The following is a 25,483-nucleotide window of genomic DNA, read 5'->3' as shown; positions in this document are numbered from 1 at the left end:
GAGCGCAGAGCTCAGATGTGGGCAGGGTGCATATGTGACCCACAAAAGGGGGGGATCTGATTAAGGCTGCCCCTTGTGAAGGGCCACATTGATGGGTGCGGTAGCTCAGTGGTAGAGCGTGGGATTGCAATTTTGTGGCAATTACCCCAAGGTCTCGGGTTCAATCCCCGATTGTGCCTTTTGTTTTGCACCGCGTTTCTTCAACAGCAAGTGCCCGCGCGCGGCCGACGCTTCGCGTCCGCCTCGCGCTCTCCGTGTTCTTCATTCTAAGCTGCGGGCGCTGACTTGCTATCGAGCTGTCCTCACTAGAGCGACCCTCCGGCGCTGATCAGAATCAACGCACGATGAAGCACAAAGTGCCCATGTAGCGCCTGCCGAATGTGAGCCTTGGGGACTGTACATCGCCCACGAGAATTCTGTCCGACCTTGCGCGCCGCCAACGGAATTTCACCGCTCCTCGAGTCGAGGACGTACTTTGCCGGCATCCTACGCACACAATGGCAGCCATGGGAGAGGGCAGCAGGGAGGGAGGGCCGTTGGATTGCGTAGAGATTACCAGTAGCATCGAGGCGCGAGTCAGGCTCGAGAATTTCCGGGAAGAAAAACGTGCTGCTCGCGCTCAACTTTAACTTTTGAACCCTTTCCGTCTTGACACGGAATGCGAGCGCGCGAATGTCTGTGCGCGCCGCCGCAACTCCACATGCGCGCATGCTCAGACAGCAGCAGGTCGACTCACGACTTGTGCTCGCAAGGGACGGATGGAAGGCATCGATGGCATGCGTCTCGATCTCCTTTGTGAACCTCGACCATACACCATCAGCAACTGTGCTGCGCAAATATTCACCGCTCAGCTACTCACCCACGACTTTTGCTCAACACAACACAAATCTGTTGCTTCCTCTTTCGAGCGGCTTTGTGCAGGAGAGGCAATGTGAGTGCCAGAGCCTGGTCCTGGTGCATAGAAGCAGCTGAGCTCGGCGCGCACATGCACGTCACGTTTGCGACACACACATACGCTCTCTCTCTCTCTCTCCATACGTGCCATGGTGATGCTCACGCACTGCCATCCTCACTCCTCAACGTCTTGTCGCATCGAAGTCAGGTGTGTGTATCAGCATCACACGCGCAGCAGTCCAGTCAAAGTCATGACTACGCTCTTTCTAGCCCAGCGCTCTCCCATGATCGAGCAATCGCTCGCTTGTTGGCGTGAGGCGCGCAGTGTTGGGGTCGCCTAGCTGCTCGAGAGGAGCGTCGAAGCGCATACACACGACCTGGAGAAGCGAGCGCATACACGGCACCAAACCAGCATGACGCCTGTCAGCACTAGTGACGGCGCTGGTGAGCAAAGTCAGGTCACCAGCGGCATGCAAGCGGCTCAAAACCCAATGAAAGTCAAGACGGAAGAAGCGGTTGGAGTGTCAAACTCGAGCAGAAGCCAGACGGTGGATGTGACGGAAGCTGCAGGCGTGGCAACGAGCCCATCTGGCAGTGTAAAGGGCAAGACGAGTGTGGCGAGGACAGCTGCCGAGGATGGAGCGAAATCAGCGCCCAAGAGCCAAGAAGAGCAGTCGCTTGGAGATGAAAAGGGTTCCGCACCAGCTGAGCCCAGTGCAAGCCCAAAGAATGCCATGCCGACCCTGCCTGCACCTGCTAAGCTAATGGCGTGCTCAAAGCCGGCAACGCTGCCTGCACTGACGACACCCGATCCAACTCCTGTGCGAGGTTGGATCGGCACCGTGTTTCACACAAGCAAGCTGAAGGAGCCGGGTCCCAAGTTGCTCTCTTTTCTACGCGATGCGTCTAGCGCGCCTCACGTCGCCGAGAATCGCACCTTGTGCTTCGAGATGAACATTTCGCCCGACGTGACCAACGAGGACCCCGTACGCCATGCCATCTACCGTCACTACTGGCAGCATTTGGAAAAGTGGAAACCTCAAAAAGCGCCTCATGTCACAATCTTGGGCATCCACTATGAGCGCACTGTGCACGTCAAATTTCACAGCTCCGCCCAGTATCAAGCGGCGCGTCAAGCTGGTAAGCCTTCTTTCGGAGGTCGAAAGTTCAAGAGAACCGCTGTTGGTCTCGACCTACCCGACGGACACTTTATGGTCAGGATTTCCGACTTTTACGATTCTCAAGGAGCTGACGATTGGACGGCCTTGACGCAGTCGCTGATCTCGCATCTCAAACAGGTGGTTGTCATTCATCAAATCTGGTGCGAGGTCGAGAGCATACCGGAGTGGAACATCCTTAAAAGACCTGCCGGCGTCATACTCCTGCTCGTCGAAGCGCGCCGCGCTATGGGCGAGTCTGCGATGAGCGACGCAGCTGCATCGGTCAAGAAGAAGGGTGCTTGGAAGTGGCGCTCCAAGTCTTACCCTCTGCACGTTCCGCACCCGATTCGACGTGGCGATAGGTGGTAGATGGTGACGTGCAAGAGGTGTAGGTCGGAGCTCGGAATGTCGACGCGCCTTTCGACATTGCGGCATCTGCCTAAACGAGTATGGAGCCAACGCTGGGATACGGTCGCTTTGCGCTGCACCCAACACCACCACGACAAGCGTGAACGCAGCCATCCACTTTTCCGCTTCTCTTGTGCGTGCATTGATCTCTGCATTTGTCACCTTTACAAGTCTTCCGCTTCGCCAAGTCCCAAAAGGCCACATTACAAGTTTTCCGCTCCGCCAAGATCTCAAAAGTCACACGAGCTTCGCTGCAGGCTTCAATCCAGTCGCGCTCCCTCCCTTTTTCTGTACCAGACTTGCTCGCACCGCTAGTGCGCCGCGACGTTGTGAGCCAGCTTCGGAATGAATACGACTACAGAACGCCAGCCGCAAGGTGATGCCGCTCATGCAACATCGCAGTTGTCGGCGAGTTTGATGACTCAAGGTGAGGAGGCATGTCCAGCCATTCAGCACAGACGACCTTGCGATGATGCTCGCCAAGATTGGACGACTGCAGTCGTAAAGAGGTGGTGCTGCCTCGGGCGCGCGCCGCCAGCGCAACCGTCGCCGGGCACGGCTCGGCTCTTTGCGATCACCTGTTTGTAATTTCACGTACAATTGCGAAGCTCACAACCTCGCCACACGCTGATACACTCACATCGCAGCAGTCGCATCCATCTCCGTACGCTTGGCGATCCAAAACACCAACTCGACTCGCAGGGGCAGCACTCAAGATCTGCTTCACGTCTCCGTCCCAGCCCAAAGCGCAGATCAAGAGCATATACGCGCACGAAGCGAGAAGCAGCGTCGTACGTTTCAACTCGCGCGGCGTCGCGCACCGCCGGCAAAGTGGCATCGCTGGTTCATGCCGCGCTTTCCGCTCACTCATCCTTCTCCTCGCATCCTCGCTCCATCTCCACGTCTCGAGCCGAAATCACGCAGTGCTCGTCCAATCCGTCACCGTATCCGCGCGCCTCCGCTACCGTCTTCGCAGGGCTCCGCAGGGTTATTCATTTCACAGCGCCATACGCCTGCATCCAAGAGTCAGAGGCCCACATTGCACGATGCGTAGCGCATACATGTACTTGATCATAAAGAGTACACCTTTCAAGCTGTTCGCCATCTGCATAATCGCCCTTGCGCCGCATCCGCCCCCGTGCAGCTTTGATCTCGGCGCCTCACTTGCTCTTGACCTTCTTAGCCTCGGCGATCGCCTTGGTCTGCTTGTCGCCCCAAAAGCCCTTGCCGATCGCCCGACGACGCTGCTTGATCATGTGCGTGTACATAATGTACAGACCTGCGGGGGCGCGCGCGCGTCGAGCTCGCAATCAGTGACGCTGGCCTGGCTGCTTGCAGCAACCTTGATGCGCTCCCGTGCACACTCACCTGGCCACCAGAGCGTCCAAAGACCCAAATAGACGTAAGCGCGCACATCCCAGCCCGCCGTGCTTTGCCAAAACCACTTCTTTGGAAGAGTAGCGAGCAGCAACTGAGCTTCCGATGCTGCACCGAGGGGATACAGGATGTAGAAGAAAGTGTACCTGCCGGACGTAGCGTCCGCGTGCGTGCGTGCGTGCACGCGTGTCAGCACATCGTCTACTCTTCTGACGACCAAGACCGCTCACCTGGCCCACAACAAGCCCGAACCCTCTTCAGGTCCACCGCCGCTCATCAGAGCGTTGGCGTAGAAAGGGTAGCGCACGCATTCGGTGATGCTCCAAGCGAGGACCATGCTAGCAAACCAAGGATTCGCAGCAGCTCCAGGGAACCTCTCCGCCACTCCCCAAACGAGCAACAATCTGCTAAACACTTGAATGGTGGTAGTCACCACTGGGCTCTTGACCAGGCCCAAAGCTGCATGCAGGATCTCCAAAAGGGCCAGCGACTGAGTGAATGCTAGCAGTCCCCCAAGAAAAGAGTGCAGAAGCGTAGACCTGTCCCACAGCTCCTTGAGCCTCTCGGGCAACCATAGAGGAAGAGTGGGATGCACGAATCCTCGAAGTGGTCGGAAACGCGCCAAAGCTTGTTCTGCCAATCGAGTAGGCAAGGTTCGGGTTTGAGGTCCGACGGCTAGATGCTTGATGGTGACGCTCAGCACCAAAGCCCAGAGGAAGAAGCTCAAGAGGTTGTAGAGGATCAAGTATCCTCGGAGTGCGGCCGAAGGCAAGCCTGCTGGTCGTCTGGCTTTGGACCTGGATTTGCTCACTGGCCCACTGTTTTCGCTCGTGGGCTTGACTACAGCGTTGGATTTCTTTTCCGCCATATTGACCAAAAAGGTGGATCGCAAAAACGCAAAAGGGAGCGCGCACTGGTGAGGCAAGTTCGATCGAGGCGAGAACCCGATATACGTGACGGTGGTGAGGAGGAGGAGGAGGTGCGGCTTGGCTGCGGGTTGGTTATATAGCGTCCATCACGCATTCATTCGCGCGACGAAACCTTCCCTCGCTGCCTGCTCGGCGCGATAGAAGAGGTGTTGCGCGCGCGAGCCCAGGCAGCCATGCAGCCTCCCCATGCCAACGGCCCATCCAGCACGCATGCATGCCTGGACGCTTTCATGCACGAAGGAGCCTCAGCACGCGCTCTCCGCATGCTCTGGGCGCGCGCGCAAAGCGCATAGCATCGTTGCCCGGCCCTCGATCGCTTTCTCGCCCGTCGCGTCGCCGCGGCCGCCGCTGCGACATTCCGATATGCTCTACAACCAAGCAAGCAAGCAAGCAAGCAAGCGCGTGCGTTCCATCGCGGACCGGAGAAGCACTCGCTCGGACTTTTGACTCCGACACAAACACCCACCTACGTACGCCCCTCGCTCCCATTCACACCCGCGTACCTACGCACACACACACACAGGTCTTGCGCACAAAATCGAGAGAGGGACGGCTTGAACATTTCTATGTAGGGATCGGGCTACGACGCCCGATCAGATGCGCAGGAGACAAGAAGAGGGCGCATCAGAAGAGCCGTGTAGAGAGCGAGAGCGAGAGTAGTCACGAATGTACAAGGTTGTTTTGGGGAAGCCGAGCAAGAGAGAGAAGAAGAGCATCTGGAAGCCCATCTTGCAGGCGTGGGCGAGTGTACTTTGGGGGAAAATCTGATGAATCTAGTGACGCGTTTCGATGGGACTTGGTTCGTGGGAAGAGAGTGAGAACGCGACGCGAGTTGGCGAAAAGCTCGAGACTGACAAATGCGTGCGGAGAACAGGGCTCCCTTTCGATGAGCTGTTCGGGACAGCCGAGACGAGGCTCTGCTGTAGAGAAAGAGGCGGCTCGCGCGCTCGCGCACCCGCTCAGTTCCAGCCTCCGTCATCCTGCTGAGCGTATCCACCAGCATGGCCAGATCCGTAATCTCCTTGAACGTCCATCGCACCACCCCCACCACCAGCACCGCCGCCACCGCCGCTCTCGAATCCACTACCTCCTGCCTCGTATCCGCCTTCGTTGCCGTATCCGTACTCGTCCTGGTTCGCATACCCATCGTCATACTCGTTTCCTATTCGCAGGGATCAAAAGAAAGGCAAGAGATCGAGGAAAGGAAACGAGCAAGAGGAGCGAGAGCGCGCGAAACGAACGAGAAACGAGATCGACGGTAACAAAGACGAAAAGTGGACGACGGGCAGGAAGAGGAGAAGCGGGAGCGGGAGCGGGAGCAGGAGCAGGAAGCGAGGCAAACGTTAGACTTCCCCGAGCTTTTGGGGTTGGCTTCTCACCAACGTCCTCCGCCCCCTCCGTATGCGTTCGCACCGCTGCCACCATAGCCGCCGCCGCCGCCGCGGCCACCACGTCCACCACCGTAGCCACGGCCACCGCCACGTCCGCCTCCACCTCCATAAGAGCTCATCTCCATGACTTCGGCTGAGGGCGGAAAAGAATCCCAAACGGTCAGCTTTCAATTTTTCCGCAGCCTACCGTTTGCGCAATACTCACGTGGAATCTCCTGCTTGGCTTCACGAAGAATGCCGACAAGCTCGCGTGCTGATTTGGCATCCCCAGTGGTGAAAAAGGTGATGGCAGTGCCCTTGGCGCCCGCACGTCCCGTACGACCAATCTGATGAATGTAATCCTCGGTGTTGGTGGGAAAGTCGTAGTTGAGAACGTATCCGATATCCTTGACATCTGTGAATAAGACGTAGACGACGGCGACGACGCAGCGTGTGCGACGAAAAGAGTGAGCAAATCTCGAGGGCGCAGGTCAACAACAAAGGTGGGTAAAAGGGGATGTTACATGAAGATGAGGGGCCTTGCCTTTGGAGTGGAGGTGGTAATCGAGCGGCTGCCACGAGTACGCAGCGTCAACCACCACCGCGCTAGAGCGTCTGGCTTGCCATGATGTGAATCAACGCAGGTCGTTCCCGCAAGCACGCCTCGTCTCTCCAATCGCCTGCTACGAGCCGGTGGGTATCATGCCCGACTCGTGACAGCCGCAGGAGCGAGAGCGATGGTGCAGAGAGAGAAGGAAAGACTTGATCTTTGACGCTATGCGTCAGGTTAGAAGGTACTAGGCGTAAACGAACGCACTGCAACGTCGCGCTTGTTCGCAACGAGCGCGACAGCAAGCAGGCACACCTCGCGTGGATGATCATACCCTGGAGTGTTGCTGTCTACGCCGTCTGTGCAGAGGAGATCTTTTTTTTTCTCTGAGAAGTCGCAGTGACGACGCCAATGACGGCGACGAGAGGCACGAGCTCTGTTCGTGGCACAGGACCACAAAGCGTCTCATCGCCGCCGCTAAAGATCTCACCTGTACGAGGCGCTGCGTGGGCACGCGCGCCTGCACCTTCCATCCACCTTCCGCAACCGCAAGACCAAGCGACCGCCACACCAAATGTAGAGCACCCAAAAGATTTGCCCGACAGGCGGCAAAGAAAAAGAAGAAGAAGCCAAGTCTCGCAACGCTACGTACCGAGACCACGACTTGCAACGGCTGTTGCGACCATGATGGGACTGCGACCGCTCTTGAATTCCGATAGAACCCAGTCGCGTTCTTGCTGTTGCTTGTCACCGTGAATCGCGAGTGCGGGCCATCCATCTTGACGAAGATACCTTGTGAGATCATCAGCGACGCGCTTCGTGCCAGTAAAGATAAGCACCTTGGCATTTTCTTGGCTGATAGTGTCGAGGTGCTTGATGAGACGTCCACGCTTCTCAAAGTCTGTGCAGACTTCAATGACCTGCTTGACGTTGTGGTTAGCAGCAAGACCAATGGAACCAATGTTGACTTGAACAAAGTTGTTCAAAAAGTCGTTGGCCAGACGCTGAACCTCCTTGGGCCATGTAGCGGAGAACATGCAAGTCTGCTTGTCGGGACGGATCTGGCTAAGGATCTTACGGATTTGAGGCTCGAAACCCATGTCCAGCATGCGATCGGCTTCGTCCATGACGAGGTAAGTGACGCGGCGAAGGTTGAGCTTGCCAGCCTCGAGCATGTCGATGAGACGACCGGGAGTGGCAATGACGATTTCCGCGCCGCGTTGAAGGTCGCGAATTTGAGGACCCTTGGGCACGCCACCGTACACTGCCGTGTTGCGGAGCCTTGAAGAGGCGCCAAAGCGGGTGCACTCTTGTTGAATCTGGACGGCCAGCTCACGGGTCGGTGCGAGAATCAGCGCAATTGGACCGTCACCGGGCGCCAAGAGAGGTTGTCTGGGGCGAGCAAAGGAAGGGGTAAGCTGAAAGACGGGCGGCTGCCAAGTCTCGCGACTACTTACGCGTTGATGTGAACCATGGCTGGCAAAGCGAAACCGATCGTCTTGCCCGATCCAGTCTCGGCGATGGCAACAATGTCACGACCAGAGAGCGCAATGGGCCAAGCTTGGGATTGAATGGCAGAAGGTTCGGTGAAGCCCATCTTTTGGATTTCAGACATGATGTAGTCTGGGAAACCAGCCTCGTCGAAAGTTTGCACGGGCTTGGGGACGTTGGATCCGGCAATGGTCATTTGCTTCTTCGCTCGGAAATCCTGCACCTCTCTGTCTGACCGAGCAGTCACGCGTCGGTCCTCGCTGTGGGCAGAGATGGATGAGTGGATGGCGCGTCAGCTTTCTACAATCGCACTTGGTCAAAGCGATCAGCTCGTCGCTCACGTGTAAAAGTTCTTTTCGAAACGGGTAAGGCTGGCAGAGTTCCAGTCGACGGTGCGAAGGCCGTTGCCGAGGCCACCCATGCGGTCGCCTCCACCACCGCCATAGCCTCCGCCACCTCCTCCGTAGCCTCCACCACCACCGCCGTACCCACCACCGCCCCCGCCGTAACCACCACCTCCGTTTCCATATCCGCCACCGCCACCGCCGTAGCCGCCACCGCCGTAGCCGCCTCCTCCACCGCCGTATCTGTAGAGGACGAAGCAAGAGAGGATGTGAGCATGTGCTTGCACGAAATGTGAGCGTATGATCCCCAACTGCTCGCGAGGATCACGAAGGCCATAAGGAAATGCATCGACCACGTGCGAGACGAGGCGGCCCAGTAGAGCACAATGGGAATAGTGCCGACTTGGTGGCCATGAGACGCAGGGCGACGCACGCATCCTGAATCTCCATGCAGTTGTACTCACCCGCCGCCGCCGTAACCACCGTAAGACATGCTGTCGAGGAGAGTGTCAAGAGTTTTGAAGTGGGTCTGAGTAGTGCGCGAGCACTGTATATGGCGTGTGAATGTGCCTGATGAGTTTGAATATGGGGGTGTGCACAAAAGCTGAGCTGAAGGGCACGATCGAGGGAAAAGAGGTTGATGATGTGGTGAAGAGGGTAGAGTGGTGGTAGAACAGGCGCTGGCACGCACGCTCGCTCGCTGCTCATGCTGATTGATTGGCCTGGCCTGGCCTTGCATGATTTACGATGGATATCGCTTTCGCTATTCTGCCCCTGCTGCGCGCGCCCGCGCCCACGCGTCTAAAAAAATTTGGGCAAATTTTTGACTTCCTCTTTCGCGCGCGGCGCTACAACGTGCGACGGGCGCGCGCGGATGCTCTTCGCGTGGATGCAACGCTGCAACTGCTGCAGCCATGACCGCTTCAATATGGATACAGTAGCAGCAGCCCTGGTTCAGCTCTGCAACAGCTGCTGTAGGCTGGAACTGAGCCGCGCTCAGCCGTGAGTGCTGTCGCGCGCGCTTCGATGCACGCGGCGCATTGCAGCACAACATGCATGCATGTGCTGCGACCGCGGTGCTGCTGCTGAGAACAGCAACGTGCACGGCGCCTCAGCAGTCACCAGTCATCCCGACGAGTCCCCTCATCAGCACACCCTGCATGCCTGCAAGCAAAATTTGAATGCATCAAGTCACGTGCAAAAGTTCTTCTCGTGCGATATACGAGCCGCGTGCTTCGAATCTGCGCTGGCGCGGGCTGTGCTTTGGCGGTGCACTCGTGACTTGCACATCCATAGCGTGATTTCGGTAGACGCAGCCACGGAGGAACGCAGGAGCTCATTGACGTGCAGCGAGCAGCGCTGCTCATATTCAAGATTGTGATTCACGATTCATAGCAAGGAGCCATCAAGACGAGAACTTGCCCGCAGGTGCCCAGGCACCCCTTTCCCCTTTCCCCACCACAAGCCGCGTGAGGCCAAAGGGCGGCAGTAACAGCGCATACAGTGCGGTGCCTCGAGCACATTCCAGATTCGACAAAGGGCGCACTGCGAGCCAGTTCGCCATGTCGTGCTGTGCCGGTCATGCGGCAGCTCAGTCGACCACTTCCTGGCTCCTCGACTTTTTCACCTCTTCGCCTTTGCTCGCTACAATCGTCCTTGGCCCCGTCATAGCTGCCATCTTGGCTGCTTATCCGCTGCTCATCTGGCTCAGCCCCCGTCCGCTTGAACCCACTCCCGACGAGCTGCGTTTTTATACTGCTGGAGACCTTCTAGGCCCGGCAGCCACGATCAAGGAGGAGAAGAAGGGATCGAACGGCGCATCAAATGCCACTCGCAAGCTGCCAAGGATCGAAGATGCACCGCAGTGCCAGCTCAGCGTCATCATCCCAGCGTACAACGAAAAGCACAGGTTGCCTTCCATGCTGGAGGAGACGCTTGCCTTTCTCAATCGGGACCAGGCTCTCTCGAGGCTGGACCACGCTCCTGGCAAGAACACGAGCCCCGCATGCGATGCGCTGCGAGAACCTCTTGCACGGGTAGAGATTATCGTCGTGGATGATGGCAGCTCGGATGGCACAGGCGATGTAGTGCTCGAGCATGCGCGCAACCACCAATCACGGTGGGGCAAGGTCGAGCTGCGGCTAATCAGGCTGAGCAGGAACCGGGGCAAAGGCGGAGCCGTTCGGCACGTGAGTGCATCAGAGCGACGTCGCATGCATATCGTCGTTCTCTCTCTCACAGGGCCTTGCTTCACTCCACCTGCTCTAGGGCATGCTACACGCGAGGGGAGCTTTGCTGCTCTTTGTGGACGCCGATGGAGCCACCAAATTCGAAGCGCTGTCGGCACTCGCGACAGAGCTGGACAGGATACGTACGCCTGCTGGTCATGGTATTGTGGCAGGGTCCAGAGCGCACCTGGTAGGCAGCGATCAAGTCGTCAAGGTGAGTTGCACGGCAACGTCTTGAGCTTTGCGACGTAGCTGATTTGGCGCGCTCTCTTCGCTCCATTCAGCGGTCCTTCGTTCGCAATCTTCTCATGCATACCTTTCACTTGGTGCTAAGCCTGCTAATGCGCCCGCCTGCTATCGGAAAGGTGCTCCAGCGTCACTTGCCGTCGTTTCTCGTCTCGCAGAACACACTCAAACGAACGACGTTACCTTCCCAGCCCGAGATTCGCGACACACAGTGCGGCTTCAAGCTATTCATGCGAGAATCAGCGAGGGTGGTCTTCCAGGGCTCTCACATCGAGAGGTGGATCTTTGATGTCGAGCTGCTACTTCGAGCCGAGTTGAGCAGTCAGACGGCCCATGTGCGTCTTGCTAATTGCGGCAGCAGTATGCGACAAGTACGGAAGGAAGCTGGATTTCCTCTGCCTCATTCGGGAAAAGGGAAGGTCGACACAGCGGCAGATGTGTTGCTCGATCTGCCATTGCCGATTGCCGAGGTGCCCGTACAATGGACAGAAGTTTCTGGATCGAAAATCGACCTGCTCAAAGATTCCATCGGTATGGCTTTGGATTTGGTCATCATTCGCGCTAATTACGCTCTCGACCGTTGGCCCAGTCCGAAGCCTGCCAAGGTCTGAGATGGCAGGTATCCTCCAAAAGCAATCACTGCACTATCCTTTGCCAAACACATCGCGGCCTTTCGTCCATCCATCGTGTCCAGCCTAGTCCGTCGTTCATTTCAACCTAGAAACAGCTCAAAGCTACGCCATCGCTATCGTCATTGCCATCGTCACCGTAGTCTGCGCAAAACTAATTTCATGCATGTCGCAAAAGCAGGTGCCCAAGCGAATCTTCTCAATCGCGCGTGCGGGCTCTTGCTGGTTCCTCTGCCCCTTTGAGTGGCTGATCGCAGCTCGCTGCGCAAGGGCTTGCGGAGATCGGTGCGCGCAGAGCATCCTCGATGGCGTTGCTCCGCAGCCAATGGCGTAGTGGCGGGCGGCGTCGGGAAGGGCGGAGCCGCGGCGACGCAATCGAGAGGGCTTGGTTTCATTCAGCTCAGAACATCTGTTCCTTGTCACTCCTCATCTTTGCTATCTCGACGGTACAAGCATGCCGACTAGCCTCGGCATCCTGATCAGGCTTCGCCACTCTGCGGGGGCATATGCTGCTCGTTAGGCGGACCAGAACTAGTGGCGGGAATATGTCTTCCTATAAAGACCGGCGAAACGACTTCTACGAGTCCAACATTCGGCCTTCAATTCACCCCCTCGATCTTATCGTTGCGCAGCTGGACTGTTGCCTTGAGCTTTGAAACGAAGCAGCTGGTCTGCGCCTTCCAACAGTCTTATCCTTTGTAACAGCAGCGACGCCGACATGCGTGCCGGTATCGGCATCGTGCTCGTCTGCCTGGCCACCTTGTCGGCTGCAACAAGTCACCCAGCCAACGATCCTCAGCAGTCGATGCTGAATAGGCGCGTGTATGGTAAGTTGGGTGTGCATCCCACCACGCTCGTCATGCAAGCTCACAAGTCTCTCGAGGCGACGTGTCACACGCAGGCGAAACCTCGTCGGCTGCCTACAATGCTGTCGTGAGTCAACTTGGCAGATCGAGTCAGCCCGGGTCTCTCAAAGCTTTGCCTCTGGTCCTACGCATGCTGACCGTGCTTGTCGACCGCGGCACAAGGCGCATGAAATGGGCAATCATCGTCTCGAAGCACATGCAGTCCATGACGTGCACGGCAATCCCTACTTCATTCAAGCGCAATCAAAGGAGCATGGATCGTTTCGCTTCGCGCGATGGACCCCACATGAAGACGTTACGGTCCACCTTCCTCCGCTCCGTCAGCAATACCTTGGTCACGGGCTAATTGTGAGTTGTTCTTGTCACGGCGCCCGACGTCTTGTTGAATTCGCCTCTCCACCCCTCCACCCACTGCCATGTAATTAGGCGGCTACGCAAAGGGCTCATCCTGCTTCCCACCACACTTTCATCAACAAGATGCCGCACGAAAACTTGGAACACAAGGTCTTGGACCAGCACAGGGTCAACTTGGAATCGGCGGCGGCTTTGATGACCAACCCGAATGCACACACTCACCAGCTTGGTGCGGCCGCCCATAGGCCAATCAATGTTGTCGAATCTCACCCAGCAAATCTCGCCGAGCCTCGACCCGACCAAATTTCCAGAATAGGCGCCTCCTCCTCCAATCCCGTACACTTGGACTCTCCAAAGCCAGCCTCCACTTCGAAGATGCCACCGTGGATGGTGAATGCTCTTAAAAATCCTGGTGGAAAGACGGGAGGAGCTAGCAGCTCTGGTACGTCCAAGCTGGCACCTTGGTTGCAAAAGGCAAAAGAAGAGCTGGCAGCAAAGGAGGCGGCAGAACAGGCAGCAGCAGCAGCAAAAAAAGCAGAGGAAAAGGCAACTGCCACAAGCTCCTCTTCAGCCAGCTCGACCGGAAAGAAGCGCTCTCGCACAAACTCGCCTGAGGATGCACCTGCCGCACAGCGCACGCGCACTTCTTCTCCGCCCACGGCTCAGGAACGCCGCGGATTGTCAGCGCAGCCGGAGCTACTGAAGCGAGTGAGTTTATAGAGATCATAGACGTCGCGTACTCGAGGCATCTTCGACTAATTTTTGACGAGACGCACCCAGACCGTCGAGCCTGTCGATCAGGATGAATACGCCGGCTCTTTTCTAGAAGCGCGCAGCAAATGGGACGTTGCTCGAAATTGGTTCAAGACTGATTTCAAAGAGCAGCCCATCACGGGTACGGCACCTCTGGGTGGTGCGGTGCGTCTCAAAGTGAGTTGCGCCAGCAGCACGTCTGGACCACCGATTCACGTCCCACCCAGAACTAGCCTTGCTCGATGCTGAGCCGCTCATCGGACCTTTCATCCAATCCAGGAAAATCAAAGGTGGGCCGTCCTGGTGCAGCACCCCAATTTGCAGGTGAAGCACGAGTGGGTGGGAGGCAAATACAGAAAATTCAATGGCCTTCCCTACCACGGAACGGGCGAAGAGACGGGTCATTCGATCAAGGAAGAAGTGAGTGTGTGGTATGGGCGCACACTTGTTTGTCAATGTGTATTTCATCGCATGCTTGCTTGCTGAGGCGTGATGCGATGCACCCATAATCTCGACGCCGCCAGTCAGCTAAAGCCCTCGCCGAAGGCAAAAAGGTCACGAAATTTCCCTACGACACGCAGAATCGTTACCCCCCTCTGCACCAAATGGCCTTTCAAGAAAAGATGGTGCTGCGCATCGCAAAAGCAAAGGCGACGGGCGGTAAAGTGAGCACAAAGCTGGACAGACCCAAGCCTGCGGGAGACTCCTGAAAGTGCTTTGCCTGCTGAAACTTCGGGCTCTGGCAAGTAGGCCGGGGGGGGGGGGGGGGGGGGGGGACGCCTGTTGAGCAATTCGTAAGGAGTGACACGAGAGGATGCTACTACTCTGGCCAAGTAGAGCAAATATGATGAAATCGTTGGAAATCAAAGACAAAGAAAAAGAGGCGCACGTCGCTTCTTGCCAAGGACAAGCCCATCGCGGGGAGTTCTTCAAAGTGAGGCTCACGGGCGAGCAAAGAGAAAAAGAGTGCCTGCGATTTCATCTCCTGTGTGACGTACCTATTCGGACGCAGGCTCTTACGAAGCCCCTCATCCCATGCCAAAGCAGATAGACCGACGTTGCAGTCCAAGTGTGCTCGGTGTCGTATGATTCGCGCTTGATTCAACACGACGTCAGTCAAAAGCTCGCGTCGACTTGGTGAGCTTGCACGTTCGAACGATATTATGTACATGAGCAGCGTGCAAAATAACGAGCGCGTTGGGTGCCCAAGCGTCGAATGCTCGGTCGAGCTCAAGCAGCCGTCAAGCCGCAGATCGACAGCTCTCGCATCTCCTGCAACACTCCCTCGACCTGTGCACGCCGCAAAACGTCGCGGGCGATGCTTGTCTCAGCTTTCTGAGCTGGCAAGGGTACGCGCGCACAATCGACTCACCTGGGCATCCAATTGTCCCTCTGCATACTCTTCCCGCACACCTTCAGCAAAGTAGCGCTGAACACCTCCCAGCTTCTCGTAACCCTCTTCTGCAAATTTGGCTTGCATCCTCACCATCGCCTCGAAAGAAGGGTCCAGATAAGGGATGCGCAGCTCCAGGAGCTGAGGAAGCTCCGTCATCAATTGGTCATTGAGCGATTCGAACAGAATCTTTGCCTCTTCCAGCTCCTTTTCCGCTCTGTTTGCGAGATGTAGAAGCGAGCGGTGAGCATTGCGAGGCCTCAAAATCGATAAGCATGCACGCCAGGCCTACTCGCCTCGGCAGCCTGGTAGGATCGTCGGAAGGCTTCTCTAGCAGCTTGCGGTGCCTGGTACGAGCAGAGTCGTAGTCCAAGAGCTGGGGCAGACGACGCGGCGAGCAGCGAGATGAGGATCGCGCGGCTTCAAAAGTACACAGCATGCGCTACCGTGCATTGACGAGCAAAGGCATCACATGCCCCACCACCATCTCCCAGCTGACCAACTCACCTTTTTGTTCCTCTTTTCAATCGTCCTGTTGATTTCTGGGAAAAAGCTAGCCAGCTTTCCTACCGGTTCCAGCACCGTAGCTCTGTAAGGCGCATCTAGCTCCCTCGCAGTCTTTGCGTCCAGCTCGTCCGTAGACCTCTTGTAGGCGTTGGCTGCCATTGCTGCGTCGCTATGATCGATGAAAAACTCATCCACTGTTTCGGCTACGCGTGATTGCGAAGCTGCTAGCACTGCGAGGGAGGCGAGAAGAGGATGCGAGAGAGGAGATACGCAGTGGTGTGAGCGAGAGTTCAAGCCTGCATTCAGCACGCCGCCTTCTCTACAAGCCTTGCGCGCCTCCCACCCCCGAAACTCACACCTGATAGCATCCAAATAACCTTTTGCTTCCTTTTGCAAAGCCAGCACCTCCTTCTCCAAAGCTCTGTACCTCGCTTCCTCATCCGCAAACTCCGAATCCACCGTACGATCCACCTGACCCGTCTTTTGCATCACCGTCGTCCCTGCGCGGCTAAGAGATTTCTTGAATCCATTCCAGGACATTGTGATGGATTGCACGGGTGGGGGATGGGGGGGATGTCAAAGTGCGTGGTGCTTGCTGATTGGGAACCAAGGCGTCGACTTTGGCGGTCGCGAGGGATTGTTGAGGAAAAGGGCGCAAGAAGCAGACGCCTTTGGACCTGCGCGATGGGTGATGGGCGATGGGCGATGGGTGATGGTGGAGGATATTTCGACGGAGGTACGTTTGGGCGGTCCGTATAGACGCGCGCGTCACCGCGAGTGCGCCGACTTACCGATGCGTGGCGTGCGGTGTCCATGCAGGTGGAGCGACCGAGGTAGCGCTGCTCTGGTGGCTGACGCTGGGTGCTGTGTTGCTGCTGTGCTGATTGTGCGCTTGCTGCACAACTCACCACTCGTGACTGCATGGGCTTGCGCGCGCATCATGTGGGCACGCAGGCTCTCGGCCGAGATGCTCCGCGCGCCTGTGAGCGTGGCTGTGCGTGTTTCATGTGCGCGGCGGGAGGCGCCATTCGTGACTGTCTTGGCGCGCCATCGAGTTTTGGTGGTGAGTCGTGAGTGGTGGTAAAGTCAGGATGGGCAGAGTCGTGATTCGTGAATACATGTCGGCAATCACGAGGGTGGATCAGCTCAGACAGAAGCAGCATGTGGTCGCGCTCGCTCACACCTGTGGTCACAGTCAAGTCAGAAGAGGCTTCGAGATGGATGGATGGATGGATGGATGGATGGATGGATGGATGGATGGATGGATGGATGAATGGATCGCTCGGACTACCGCCGCGTCGAGTGGATCCCGCGGTAAATGGCAAGTCACGATTGTGTGGACAAGGCGTCCATATCGGCCAGACTAGAGACATACGCAGATACTTTCAAGGGATGTGATGGGAGCTAGCTGGTATGGCAGGCCAGCGGGCTACCGGCAATCAAGACAAGAGCCATCGAGCGGCTTCATGGCGATTCTCCAACGCGTGGCTCAGATCTAGGTCATGAGCCGCAAGCGGAGTTGGGCTCGCTCGCTCGTCGCAGAGCGTAGAAGCACTGCTCAAACGCACCCGCACGGTTCGATCAGCCTGACAATTGCGGACGCGGATGGTTAGCCAGATCCATCGCTGCGCGACCACTACTACAAAGCAGTGCCATGCCAGTCATTTGCGTGATTGCATCAAGTCATGATTCGCGCACGTCTTGCAGCGCGTGTATGCTTCACAATACACCACGACATGGCCAACATCCGCCCAAAGCAGCCACGCGGGTGGTATGCTGCGGTGCGAGGCGGCCCGGTGCACGCCTCATCCTGCCCGACACGCATCTCGTCTTTACTCAAGGTGGTGCTCATATAGCTTCTCGTCCCGAGGCAGCTGCCCGCCGCGCTTCTCGGTCAGCTCTCTCGACATCCATAAGCATCCGCTCCACTCTGGTCCGAGGTAGAGCCAAGGTCGAATACGACCGAGGGCGCGCTTGTTCGATGTTGCGTAGCTCGATGATGGAGGCACGACCCCTGGCCCAGGTGAGCGGATGCTCGCTCTCGTCGCTGATGCCCCTACAAAACCATTCTCACGCGTCAACTGCGGCGCTCTGAAAGACATGCCAAACGCTGGCGTGAGCAAGCCGCGCTCTGATTAGGGCTCCACCAGTCTTCAGTGTTGTCATCACGTGAATCATGCAGTCTTGTCGACTTTAGCGAGCAGCAAAAGACCTCTATGGACTACGTCGGACCGGCTAATTCTCCCTTGAACTCGCCCAAGCAATCATCGTCATCTGATGGTCGATGGTCCATGCACTACCCACCCCTCGAGAAGGGCAATTTCATCTCCCTTCTCAACGGTCTCATGATTGCGAGCACGCCCAGGCAACGCTTCGCCAAACGCCACACGCAAGTGGGCGTGGTTCGCGTGCCTGTCGTCTCTTATTGTCGCTATCTCTTACCGCTTCCACAATGGAGCGGAAAAGAAGAAACGGTGCGACGTTGACTGGTGCGGGCCGACCGTCCGAAGTACGCAAGGTCAAGGGGATAACGTGAGAGAGAGAAGAGACGCTCAAGGTTTTCATCTATTCAGCCCGTGCGTGTCAGAATGCAACCATTTGTCTGCTTATTAAGCGAGCAGACAAAGGCAGGGCAGGCGACGACAGCGACACCGAGGGGGAGCTCATGCGGCTATATAGCTATTTCTCGATCGAGAGCACGCAGCGACAATTTATGGAAAACATCAACAGTCTGCGCTGCTCGGCTGCACCGGATTGTGGTACAAAAGCAAAGTCTGCGTCCGGGCGTCCGCGTTCTCCTTCGCCGCCTCAACCAAAACCAAAGACAACAGGGGGGCGGAAAAGTAGGAAGGCAACCTGAAAGCGGTGCTATGATAGGTGTGTCTGATTGCCAACGATGGCTATTGTCTTGCTTTTGAAAGCGTCTATTTGGATGACATTCGCGAGGCGCATTCACGACTTTTCATTTCCCGTCCCTCCGCCTCTTGCCATCGAACGATCGATAAGAGCGCTGGCTGTCTGCTTGCTCACTATTCGCACGTCATCGCGAGAGCGAAGCGATTCTGTTGGTGTGCCTTTCTGCTCGACGCATTCTTGGGCGCGTCTTTGACATCGAGAGATCGCACACGATCCGCCGAGCAACTCGCACACGTCGATGGCCACATACATGCATCCACCGCGACTCTCGAAGAAGACATACCTGCGATGGACACATCAACGCCCCACTCTCTCGCGCCCGAGCTCGAGACTCGCAACAGGCACAAGCTGCACGACAGGATATCCAGATGGATCAAGCGAAAAGCAGAGGTGAGGCTTTCGAGAGGAGTTCCGGGAGCACATCGATCTCACTGAAGCGGTATTGATTGCTTATCATTCCATATATTGCTGCTTCGCGCCCGCCGCATCATAGCAGGAAGAGCTTTCGACGGAAGTGTGCAGTTCCACTCTATCTCCATCCCGAACAGTGCGTGGAGGTCGCTTGCTGCCCTTTGCGAATGTCACGAGTGCTCAACAAAACGTCGGCCGCGTATTTTGTTTTTTTCTCAGTTGCCTCGACACAGCCGGAGCCATACGTCTAATGTCGAGGAGCCCTTCGCTATTATCGGGCGTCAGTCAGAGTTATTATCACCGTGTGGCTCTCCACTCCACAGTCTCAAGGCGAACCCAATTCGACAGGCAGAGATCCTTGCATCATCTCAGTCTCTGGTTGCTGCCAAATCTTCAAGCGGATCAACTCGTAGCAACTTCCGGGCGCGCTCAACACCTGCAGACGCTATTATGTCCTCTTGGCCTCTGATGGCGGCGCGTCGGTCAAGTTCCTTTGATTGCGACGACGTGAGTCAAATTGACCCAAGACGCTCTGAAGCGCGTGCTTCCAAGGTCGTAACGTCATTGCAAGCTGCGCTGGAGCCGCAACAACCCGTAGACATGACCTCTGTGCGCACTTTCGATCAAGGTCAGCATCCATCCATACCTTCGAGGCGCGCACCTGAGCGCTCCCACGCGCGCAGCGGAGCAACAGATTACAGCAACAGCAACAGCAGCGGCAGATCTCCCTTGCTCGATTGTTTGCTGCAGGGTATAAGCAGGCAGAACAGGCCTTTCATGTCCAGCGTGGAAAGCTTGAGCAGGCAGGGTGCGGACGGCGAGAGCCACGCAGACTCGTCCAGTGAGCTGTCCGTCATGCAAGGTGGCTTCTCTGCTCGCTTCGTCAGGATGGAGCGAGAGGCTGCCAGGCGACCTCCGAAAAGCGAGATGGTCGACGAGCACGTTCAATGGCGTTCGCGGGAATCGACGCGAGGCTCGAGCACGGAAGAAAGATGCTCGATCGCTCATCGAAGCGTGCGCCCTGCGCGAGACCTACCACCTGCCCCTTTGGAACGTGCAAGATGCGCATCGAGCTCGCTCGATGAGCCGATCGCCTCTGCAGTACAATGTCAGGCCGCAAGTAGCTTTCATCGCAGAAAGCGCATTGCTTGCCACGCCACAAGTCAGCAACGTTCGAGCGCAGCACCCATCGTGCCCCAACAGACTTCTCCAAACACGACTTTGCGCGCTTCTACCAGCTCGTGGGAACCTCGCAGCTTGCACATACCTCCGCGCATTTCCAGCGCTTCGGATCATGCACATGTCCGGCACGTTTCCGCTAGTCTTGAATGGCCCAGACATGGTCTTGCAGGGAGCAGAGCGGCAGGGTCGTCGACTGCTGCTTGCGGATCGTCCAAGAACCATGATGCGCCACAAAGTCGCCAAAGACCCTCCACATCGTGTGGTGCCGAGCAGGCAGACATGGGCGATCAGGCAAATTCGAGAGTGAGAGGATTGCGGCGACTCAAGTCCAAGGCTTCCAAGCTAGAGCTTTGGAGTGGTCGGCCCTCCACTTCTGCCAGCGCAACTCGTCCGCTGAGCAGCGCTGAGCGAGCAAAAAGCGTAGATGAGGCGGCGAGCACTGCTCTCACTGCCTTGTCCTATCTCGGCATGACGCCCGCTTGTCCTACCGAGCGAGCATCCTTTAGCATCTCTCATCGACGATCCAGGCCGTCGTCGTGCGACGACTCTGCGACGCGCTCGGCCTGCAAGAGTCGCACGAACAGCACGCTGCTCAGTGCCACGTCTTCGCGAACCACGCATCACACGCTGCGCACCTTTACCCCGCTTTCCGAAATTAGCAATCCTGAACAAGCGTGTCGAGCATCGGATGCTCTGCGAGCCGATCAGAGAGCGTCGATGGGCACGGATTCGCGCAACAGCGTCGGCTCGTGCAGTGCCAGTCTAGAGGGGCGAGGGGGTGGAGGAGGAGGGTCTTGCTCTGAGCAGAGTCGCAGCAAGTCTAGCCTTTCCCTAGCTGGAGGAGCGCAGTGGCTCAAGAGCAAGACGAGATTCGCCAGCACGCCAACTTGGGAATTCTGTGCGGATGCAGACGACGACGCTTCTGCTTCTGCTTCTGCTTCTGCCTCCGCTTCCAACTCCAACTCCAACGCCTCCTCCTCCTTGGCGCTGCCTTTCGGCGGCAGTCAGCCTGATCCGATGGGCATGAGCATGGGCATGGGCATGGGCAGCAGGGCGCGCAACGTTGTCCCGTCCGCTGCACCGTTCGGAGCTGGCTTTGGCGGAAGCTTGGCCTTCACCGCTCTGTCCCAAGCTTCAAACACGCTCAATCATCTCGCAACATCGGCCGCGCTCGGCAAAAAGAGGCGCAGCAGCACCAGCACCAGTCCTCATCCTGCCACCACCCTCGTCTCCTCCTCCTCCAACGCCATGCAGCACAAGAATTTGGACCAGGCGAGCAAGATCTTGCACGCCAAGAGCGAAAGAGGACCGGACTCGGATGATCTGAGGGAGCACTTGAAGCGATTGCCGGTCATGAACCAAGCTCAAAGAATCGCTCTGCTCTCAAGAGGTCCTCGAAACGTTCCGTGGGATGCTCTTTGAACTCGAGGCCCCGGGGGGCTTACAGAGCAGGCTCGCCGCCCCCCCCCCCCCCCCCCAAGTCTCGCTACCTGTGCACGCCTCGCCTGTTTATGGTGCCTCCCACTTGTACAATACCCCAAATTCGCTCGCTGTCCGTCATGTACGCGCACCAAAGTATACATTTTCGTCGCATCACAGGGACGCGCTTGCCCCCCTCCCTCCGCATGCTCTGATATCTCAATGCGCCTCGCGCTTCCTCGGTGTCGCCCTGAGCACGTCGTCAACACGAAGAATCAGCTCGGCAGCCTCGGCCGCGCTGTTGACCACCGCTCTCTTGAGCTTGTAGCTTTCCGTTACGCCCAGATCGATCATGCTAGCAACTTTGCCGGCATTCAAATCGAGACCGGCAGAGGAGTCGCCCCCCTGATGAGCGGCTCGTAGACGCGCGACGAGATCGGATGAATCCAGACCCGCATTGTTTGCGAGGATCGTTGGCAGCTACGAACGCGAGCGTGAGCGCCGTGGGGGTCGCGGTATTTAGCAAAAAGGGACAAACATCGTGACATCATGACGCGGCCGTCACTTACCTGCCTGAGAGCATGTCCAAAGGCTTCGGCAGCAATGGCCTTCTTTCCAGGAGTCTTTCTAGCTTCCTCATCCACCTCTTTGCTCATGGCCATCTCAGCGCAACCTCCTCCCAAAGTCACCCGCGTCTCCTTGACCGTTTGAGAGAGTACGCTGAGAGCATCGTGCAGCGATCTTTCGGCCTCGTCCACCATTTGAGTAGTCGCACCTCTCAGCACCACTGTGCAAGCCTCTCCCGCAGCAACCCCAGAGAACTTGATGAGCTGATGGAGGGGCAAAGAGGGAGCGTGAGTGAGCGTCCTTGGCCGCAACTGCAGCTTGCATCACAGGGGCGGCTCACCCTGTCCTCGCCAATGATGATCTCCTCGATGGTATCGCAAGCACCGAGCTTGACCAAGTCCGGCCTGTCGAACGTGCTAGCAATCTCGCCTCCAGTGACCAAAGCCAGCCTTTCGACTCCTTCAAAGTCGGCATGCTCGATGCTCATGATGCCCGCCTCTGCCAGAATGCTCTCGGGGTAATTGTAGATCAACTGCCTGTTGATGAAGCAGTTGATGCCGTGCGCCTTGATGCGGTCCACTTTTGCCTTCATCTTTTCCCTCTCTGCTCTCTCCAGCTCCGCCAATTGGCCGGTTCCCTGAACCTTGACTCGAGCTCCGAAAACTTTGATCTTGTCCGTGTCCATCGAGGTGTTGGCGATGAGGATCCTTGCCCCTTCCAGACGCTTGGGGCAGTTGGTGCCGATGCGCTTGTCGAGAATGAATCCTTCGTCCAGGTAGCTATCCTCCAACTTGCCGCCGACCTTTTTGATGATTTGTATATTCTCCAAATTTGTCGAGCCTTTTAGCCTGAGCACGGCGTCCACTGCCAGATTGGCAAAGTAGTCCTTGTCGGCAGACAGCACCTTGGAGGAGAGCGTTGTTTTGGCAATGTTGAAGAGATCCTGTCGAAATGCTTCGGGCACCTTTCTAAAGGTCGAGACGCGGAGCCAAACCTCGATTTCAGTCACGGCAATGCAGCCCCTTTCACCACGCCAAACTCACCCATTGTCCTTTGCAGATGCGTCCAGGGCTCTCAATGCGGCTGCGGTAGCGATGCGATATCCCTCTACGATGGTCTGAGGATGTATGCGCATCTCGATCAACTTTTCCGCCTCTCTGAGCAGTTCAGCAGCAAGCACGCAGACCGACGTCGTTCCATCTCCAACCTCGTCATCCTGCACCTTGGAAATGTTGACGAGGATTTTGGCAGCTGGATTGTCTAGGTGGATGGATTTCAGAATCGTGGCTCCATCATTGGTGACTACGATGTCGTTGGATCCTACGCTCTGAAGGATCTTGTTCATGCCTTTGGGACCCAGCGTGGTCTTGACCAAGTCTCCCAGGGCCAGCGCACCGACAAAGGAAGATAAACGAGCATTCTCTGCCCGCTCTTGCGTCGCCTATCGATCAGCGCCGGGGGCAAGGTTTCAGCAAGGGGAGAGTCGGGATCGGGGTCTAGCGGGAATGTGCGCATGGCTCGCACTCACCTCTTGCGCAAAGATTGGCGCCGACATTGTGCAGACGTTGGTTGCTCAGCAGTGTCTGCTATGGTCGTCAAACTACGTATAACCCGTCAAGACCCTGTGATTGCAGAGCGACAGTGAGGATGAAGAGGACCTGCGCTAGTTGCGAATGCGAGTGCGCGTGCGAGTGCGTGCCACGGCAAGGTGAGCATCTGTTGCGAACACTGCAGAACGGCGCGAAAAATCACGAATCATCACGAATATCTGTAATTCACATTCACATTCACATTCTGTTGCAATCAAGCCAGCCAGCCAGCCAGCCTAGCCATCCTGAACGCGTATACCCTACAGCGCGCCACGCAATCCGTGAAGCGTGGGCGAAGCGCAGATCGCTTATGCGTCCCGCTCACTCTTCACGTGACGTCCTCTGACCCATGACTCAAACATTCACGATTCTTGATTCTCACGCACGTCCCACGTCCCACGTCCCACGTCCCACCGCGCGGGCCACCGCACCGATTGTTCTGATTCACGCTGCGATGCGCTGTCGCGTATCGAGCAGGGTTAGTCTGGGCAACCTCGGTCAAGATCTCTCATGATGTCTCCTGCAAGAATTGAATGCTGCCCGAGCTCCTTCTCGGACTTTTGTTCCCGCCCACCTTTTGCGCGGGGAAGGGGGGACATCGCAAACTCGCGGTGTGCAATTTTTTCTGCGTCGCTGGTTGAAAGCCCAACAAGTACGACGCATCGTGAATGTGAATCAGGCAGATTTGCTTCGCTGTTGGGGGGGAGGGGGAACTCGTGGGCAGCACAGGCATTACCTCCACGCTCGTGCTGAGATGGCGCGCCTCATACAGTGTGGCGTCCATTCCGTCTTGAGTCTCTATGCACAGAGGCACAGCGACTCACCTCCGCACGACATCTCACACCTCTGGGGTCCAAATTTCGCAGGCTCACCATACGAGGCTGGGGTCCCGAGCGGCATTCTTGCGAGACTCGAGACTCCCAATGTGGTGAAATCGTGGTGCGCTAATAATGACTGCCCAAAGTCAAGATGATAGGCTGCGAAATGAACTGTCCGTGTGGTGTGCGCTTACCCATCCGCACGTCACGGCCCGCCGAGGCAGGCAATCATCCGGGCCGATGCTGTAACCGTCGAGCCGGCTAGCTGGCCATCTCGACCAACCGTCTCTCGAGGTCAAATGGGCTTCGTCCAGCTCCTTCACATTCAAGAACCAGCCAGCCTGCCTGCCTGCCTCATCCCTCCCTCTCCACGCCTTGCCTCCCGCAACCCACCTGCGCAGTCTTGTCAAAGCCGAACGAAGAAAACGGGGAGCGTGAGCGCGGTACGCCCGGATTGTGAATGCTTTGGAAACAGCATGGTCCATCCAGCTTGGACGCAGACGCAGGATGGGCAGAGCTACGGCGCGATTGCGAGCGAAAGACCGACGCGAGCAGAGGTGCAAATGTGCTACAAGCTGCTTTGGGCCAACTTCATCTCCACCCTCATCCACTACTCGCACAATTTCTTCAAGGCTGGTGAGTCAAGTCCCCATCGAGAGGGGAGCCCCAGAAATGAGAGCCTCTGTTGGTGCATGCTGCTGATCTATCTGCTCGATCACCTCCGCATTCATTCCTCCCTCCCCTCCAGAGCTCTATCCTCCAGTCTTTCCGTTCGTCTCTGCCTTTGCCTACAGACTTGGCATCATCATCTTTTGGCCTCCCTTGACGCTGGGCGCGTACTACGGCTGGCTCAAGTTCGAGCAAGGACGCATACACGAAGCTCTACCTTATATCGTCGGACACGCTTTGCTGGGCGCCACCACGCCTGGCCACCTGTTCGGAGGCGTCGTGAGTTGGCTCGCTTGCGGCTGCTAGCTGCTTGCCCCGTAGCAGCAGCAGCAAGCAAAATTCCCGCGTTGCATATTTCTCCCCCCACAGTACGCCCAAACTCGTGCTGACAGCAGGCATTTCCCAGGCATTTC

The 25,483-nt window shown here is 57.1% G+C and overlaps 9 protein-coding genes and 1 non-coding gene across 10 annotated transcripts; 6 read left to right on the top strand and 4 right to left on the bottom strand.

The window, feature by feature from the left end:
* Positions 1 to 94: 94 nt before the first annotated feature.
* Positions 95 to 179, top strand: IE81DRAFT_t35. Its single transcript has one exon. It is a non-coding gene; the product is annotated as a tRNA-Cys (tRNA).
* Positions 180 to 811: 632 nt separating this feature from the next.
* On the top strand, positions 812 to 2,830 carry IE81DRAFT_326963 (hypothetical protein). Its single transcript, XM_025514960.1, has one exon. It carries the CDS (start codon positions 1,308 to 1,310, stop codon positions 2,421 to 2,423), a length of 1,116 nt encoding a protein of 371 aa, XP_025366179.1. The 5' UTR covers positions 812 to 1,307; the 3' UTR covers positions 2,424 to 2,830.
* Positions 2,831 to 3,342: 512 nt separating this feature from the next.
* IE81DRAFT_326962 (PTPLA-domain-containing protein) lies at positions 3,343 to 4,826 on the bottom strand. Its single transcript, XM_025514959.1, has 3 exons — positions 4,070 to 4,826; positions 3,831 to 3,985; positions 3,343 to 3,741 (listed from the first exon to the last, which is right to left on the bottom strand). The coding sequence occupies exons 1-3, from the start codon at positions 4,705 to 4,707 to the stop codon at positions 3,623 to 3,625; spliced, it is 912 nt and encodes a 303-aa protein (XP_025366178.1). The 5' UTR covers positions 4,708 to 4,826; the 3' UTR covers positions 3,343 to 3,622.
* A 1,317-nt stretch (positions 4,827 to 6,143) lies between these two features.
* IE81DRAFT_295473 (DEAD-domain-containing protein) lies at positions 6,144 to 9,016 on the bottom strand (the record flags this gene model as incomplete). The annotated part of the gene is made up of 6 exons (XM_025512093.1): positions 6,144 to 6,292; positions 6,365 to 6,553; positions 7,341 to 8,080; positions 8,146 to 8,439; positions 8,521 to 8,766; positions 8,988 to 9,016. 6 exons carry the CDS (start codon positions 9,014 to 9,016, stop codon positions 6,144 to 6,146), a joined length of 1,647 nt encoding a protein of 548 aa, XP_025366177.1.
* A 1,069-nt stretch (positions 9,017 to 10,085) lies between these two features.
* Positions 10,086 to 11,608, top strand: IE81DRAFT_335750 (hypothetical protein; the record flags this gene model as incomplete). The annotated part of the gene is made up of 3 exons (XM_025515456.1): positions 10,086 to 10,712; positions 10,792 to 10,965; positions 11,036 to 11,608. The coding sequence occupies 3 exons, from the start codon at positions 10,086 to 10,088 to the stop codon at positions 11,606 to 11,608; spliced, it is 1,374 nt and encodes a 457-aa protein (XP_025366176.1).
* A 736-nt stretch (positions 11,609 to 12,344) lies between these two features.
* IE81DRAFT_350550 (hypothetical protein) lies at positions 12,345 to 14,309 on the top strand (the record flags this gene model as incomplete). Its single annotated transcript, XM_025516556.1, has 7 exons — positions 12,345 to 12,453; positions 12,528 to 12,559; positions 12,655 to 12,840; positions 12,919 to 13,554; positions 13,627 to 13,776; positions 13,879 to 14,019; positions 14,124 to 14,309. The coding sequence occupies 7 exons, from the start codon at positions 12,345 to 12,347 to the stop codon at positions 14,307 to 14,309; spliced, it is 1,440 nt and encodes a 479-aa protein (XP_025366175.1).
* A 483-nt stretch (positions 14,310 to 14,792) lies between these two features.
* On the bottom strand, positions 14,793 to 16,231 carry IE81DRAFT_326957 (putative RVS161-protein). The gene is made up of 5 exons (XM_025514958.1): positions 15,856 to 16,231; positions 15,500 to 15,729; positions 15,289 to 15,368; positions 14,972 to 15,209; positions 14,793 to 14,889 (listed from the first exon to the last, which is right to left on the bottom strand). Exons 1-5 carry the CDS (start codon positions 16,037 to 16,039, stop codon positions 14,830 to 14,832), a joined length of 792 nt encoding a protein of 263 aa, XP_025366174.1. The 5' UTR covers positions 16,040 to 16,231; the 3' UTR covers positions 14,793 to 14,829.
* Positions 16,232 to 19,627: 3,396 nt separating this feature from the next.
* On the top strand, positions 19,628 to 21,460 carry IE81DRAFT_326954 (hypothetical protein). The gene has a single exon (XM_025514957.1). It carries the CDS (start codon positions 19,682 to 19,684, stop codon positions 21,428 to 21,430), a length of 1,749 nt encoding a protein of 582 aa, XP_025366173.1. The 5' UTR covers positions 19,628 to 19,681; the 3' UTR covers positions 21,431 to 21,460.
* Positions 21,461 to 21,491: 31 nt separating this feature from the next.
* Positions 21,492 to 23,737, bottom strand: IE81DRAFT_326953 (putative CCT2-chaperonin of the TCP1 ring complex, cytosolic). Its single transcript, XM_025514956.1, has 5 exons — positions 23,523 to 23,737; positions 23,038 to 23,435; positions 22,335 to 22,962; positions 21,997 to 22,257; positions 21,492 to 21,907 (listed from the first exon to the last, which is right to left on the bottom strand). The coding sequence occupies exons 1-5, from the start codon at positions 23,547 to 23,549 to the stop codon at positions 21,647 to 21,649; spliced, it is 1,575 nt and encodes a 524-aa protein (XP_025366172.1). The 5' UTR covers positions 23,550 to 23,737; the 3' UTR covers positions 21,492 to 21,646.
* Positions 23,738 to 24,877: 1,140 nt separating this feature from the next.
* Positions 24,878 to 25,376, top strand: IE81DRAFT_350546 (hypothetical protein; the record flags this gene model as incomplete). The annotated part of the gene is made up of 2 exons (XM_025516555.1): positions 24,878 to 25,037; positions 25,150 to 25,376. 2 exons carry the CDS (start codon positions 24,878 to 24,880, stop codon positions 25,374 to 25,376), a joined length of 387 nt encoding a protein of 128 aa, XP_025366171.1.
* Positions 25,377 to 25,483: the final 107 nt, after the last annotated feature.

This window comes from Ceraceosorus guamensis (genome assembly GCF_003144195.1).
Source record: "Ceraceosorus guamensis strain MCA 4658 unplaced genomic scaffold IE81scaffold_155, whole genome shotgun sequence".
In the NCBI taxonomy this organism is placed as follows: Eukaryota; Fungi; Basidiomycota; class Exobasidiomycetes; order Ceraceosorales; family Ceraceosoraceae; genus Ceraceosorus; species Ceraceosorus guamensis.
This window is presented reverse-complemented; position numbering and strand designations above follow the sequence as displayed.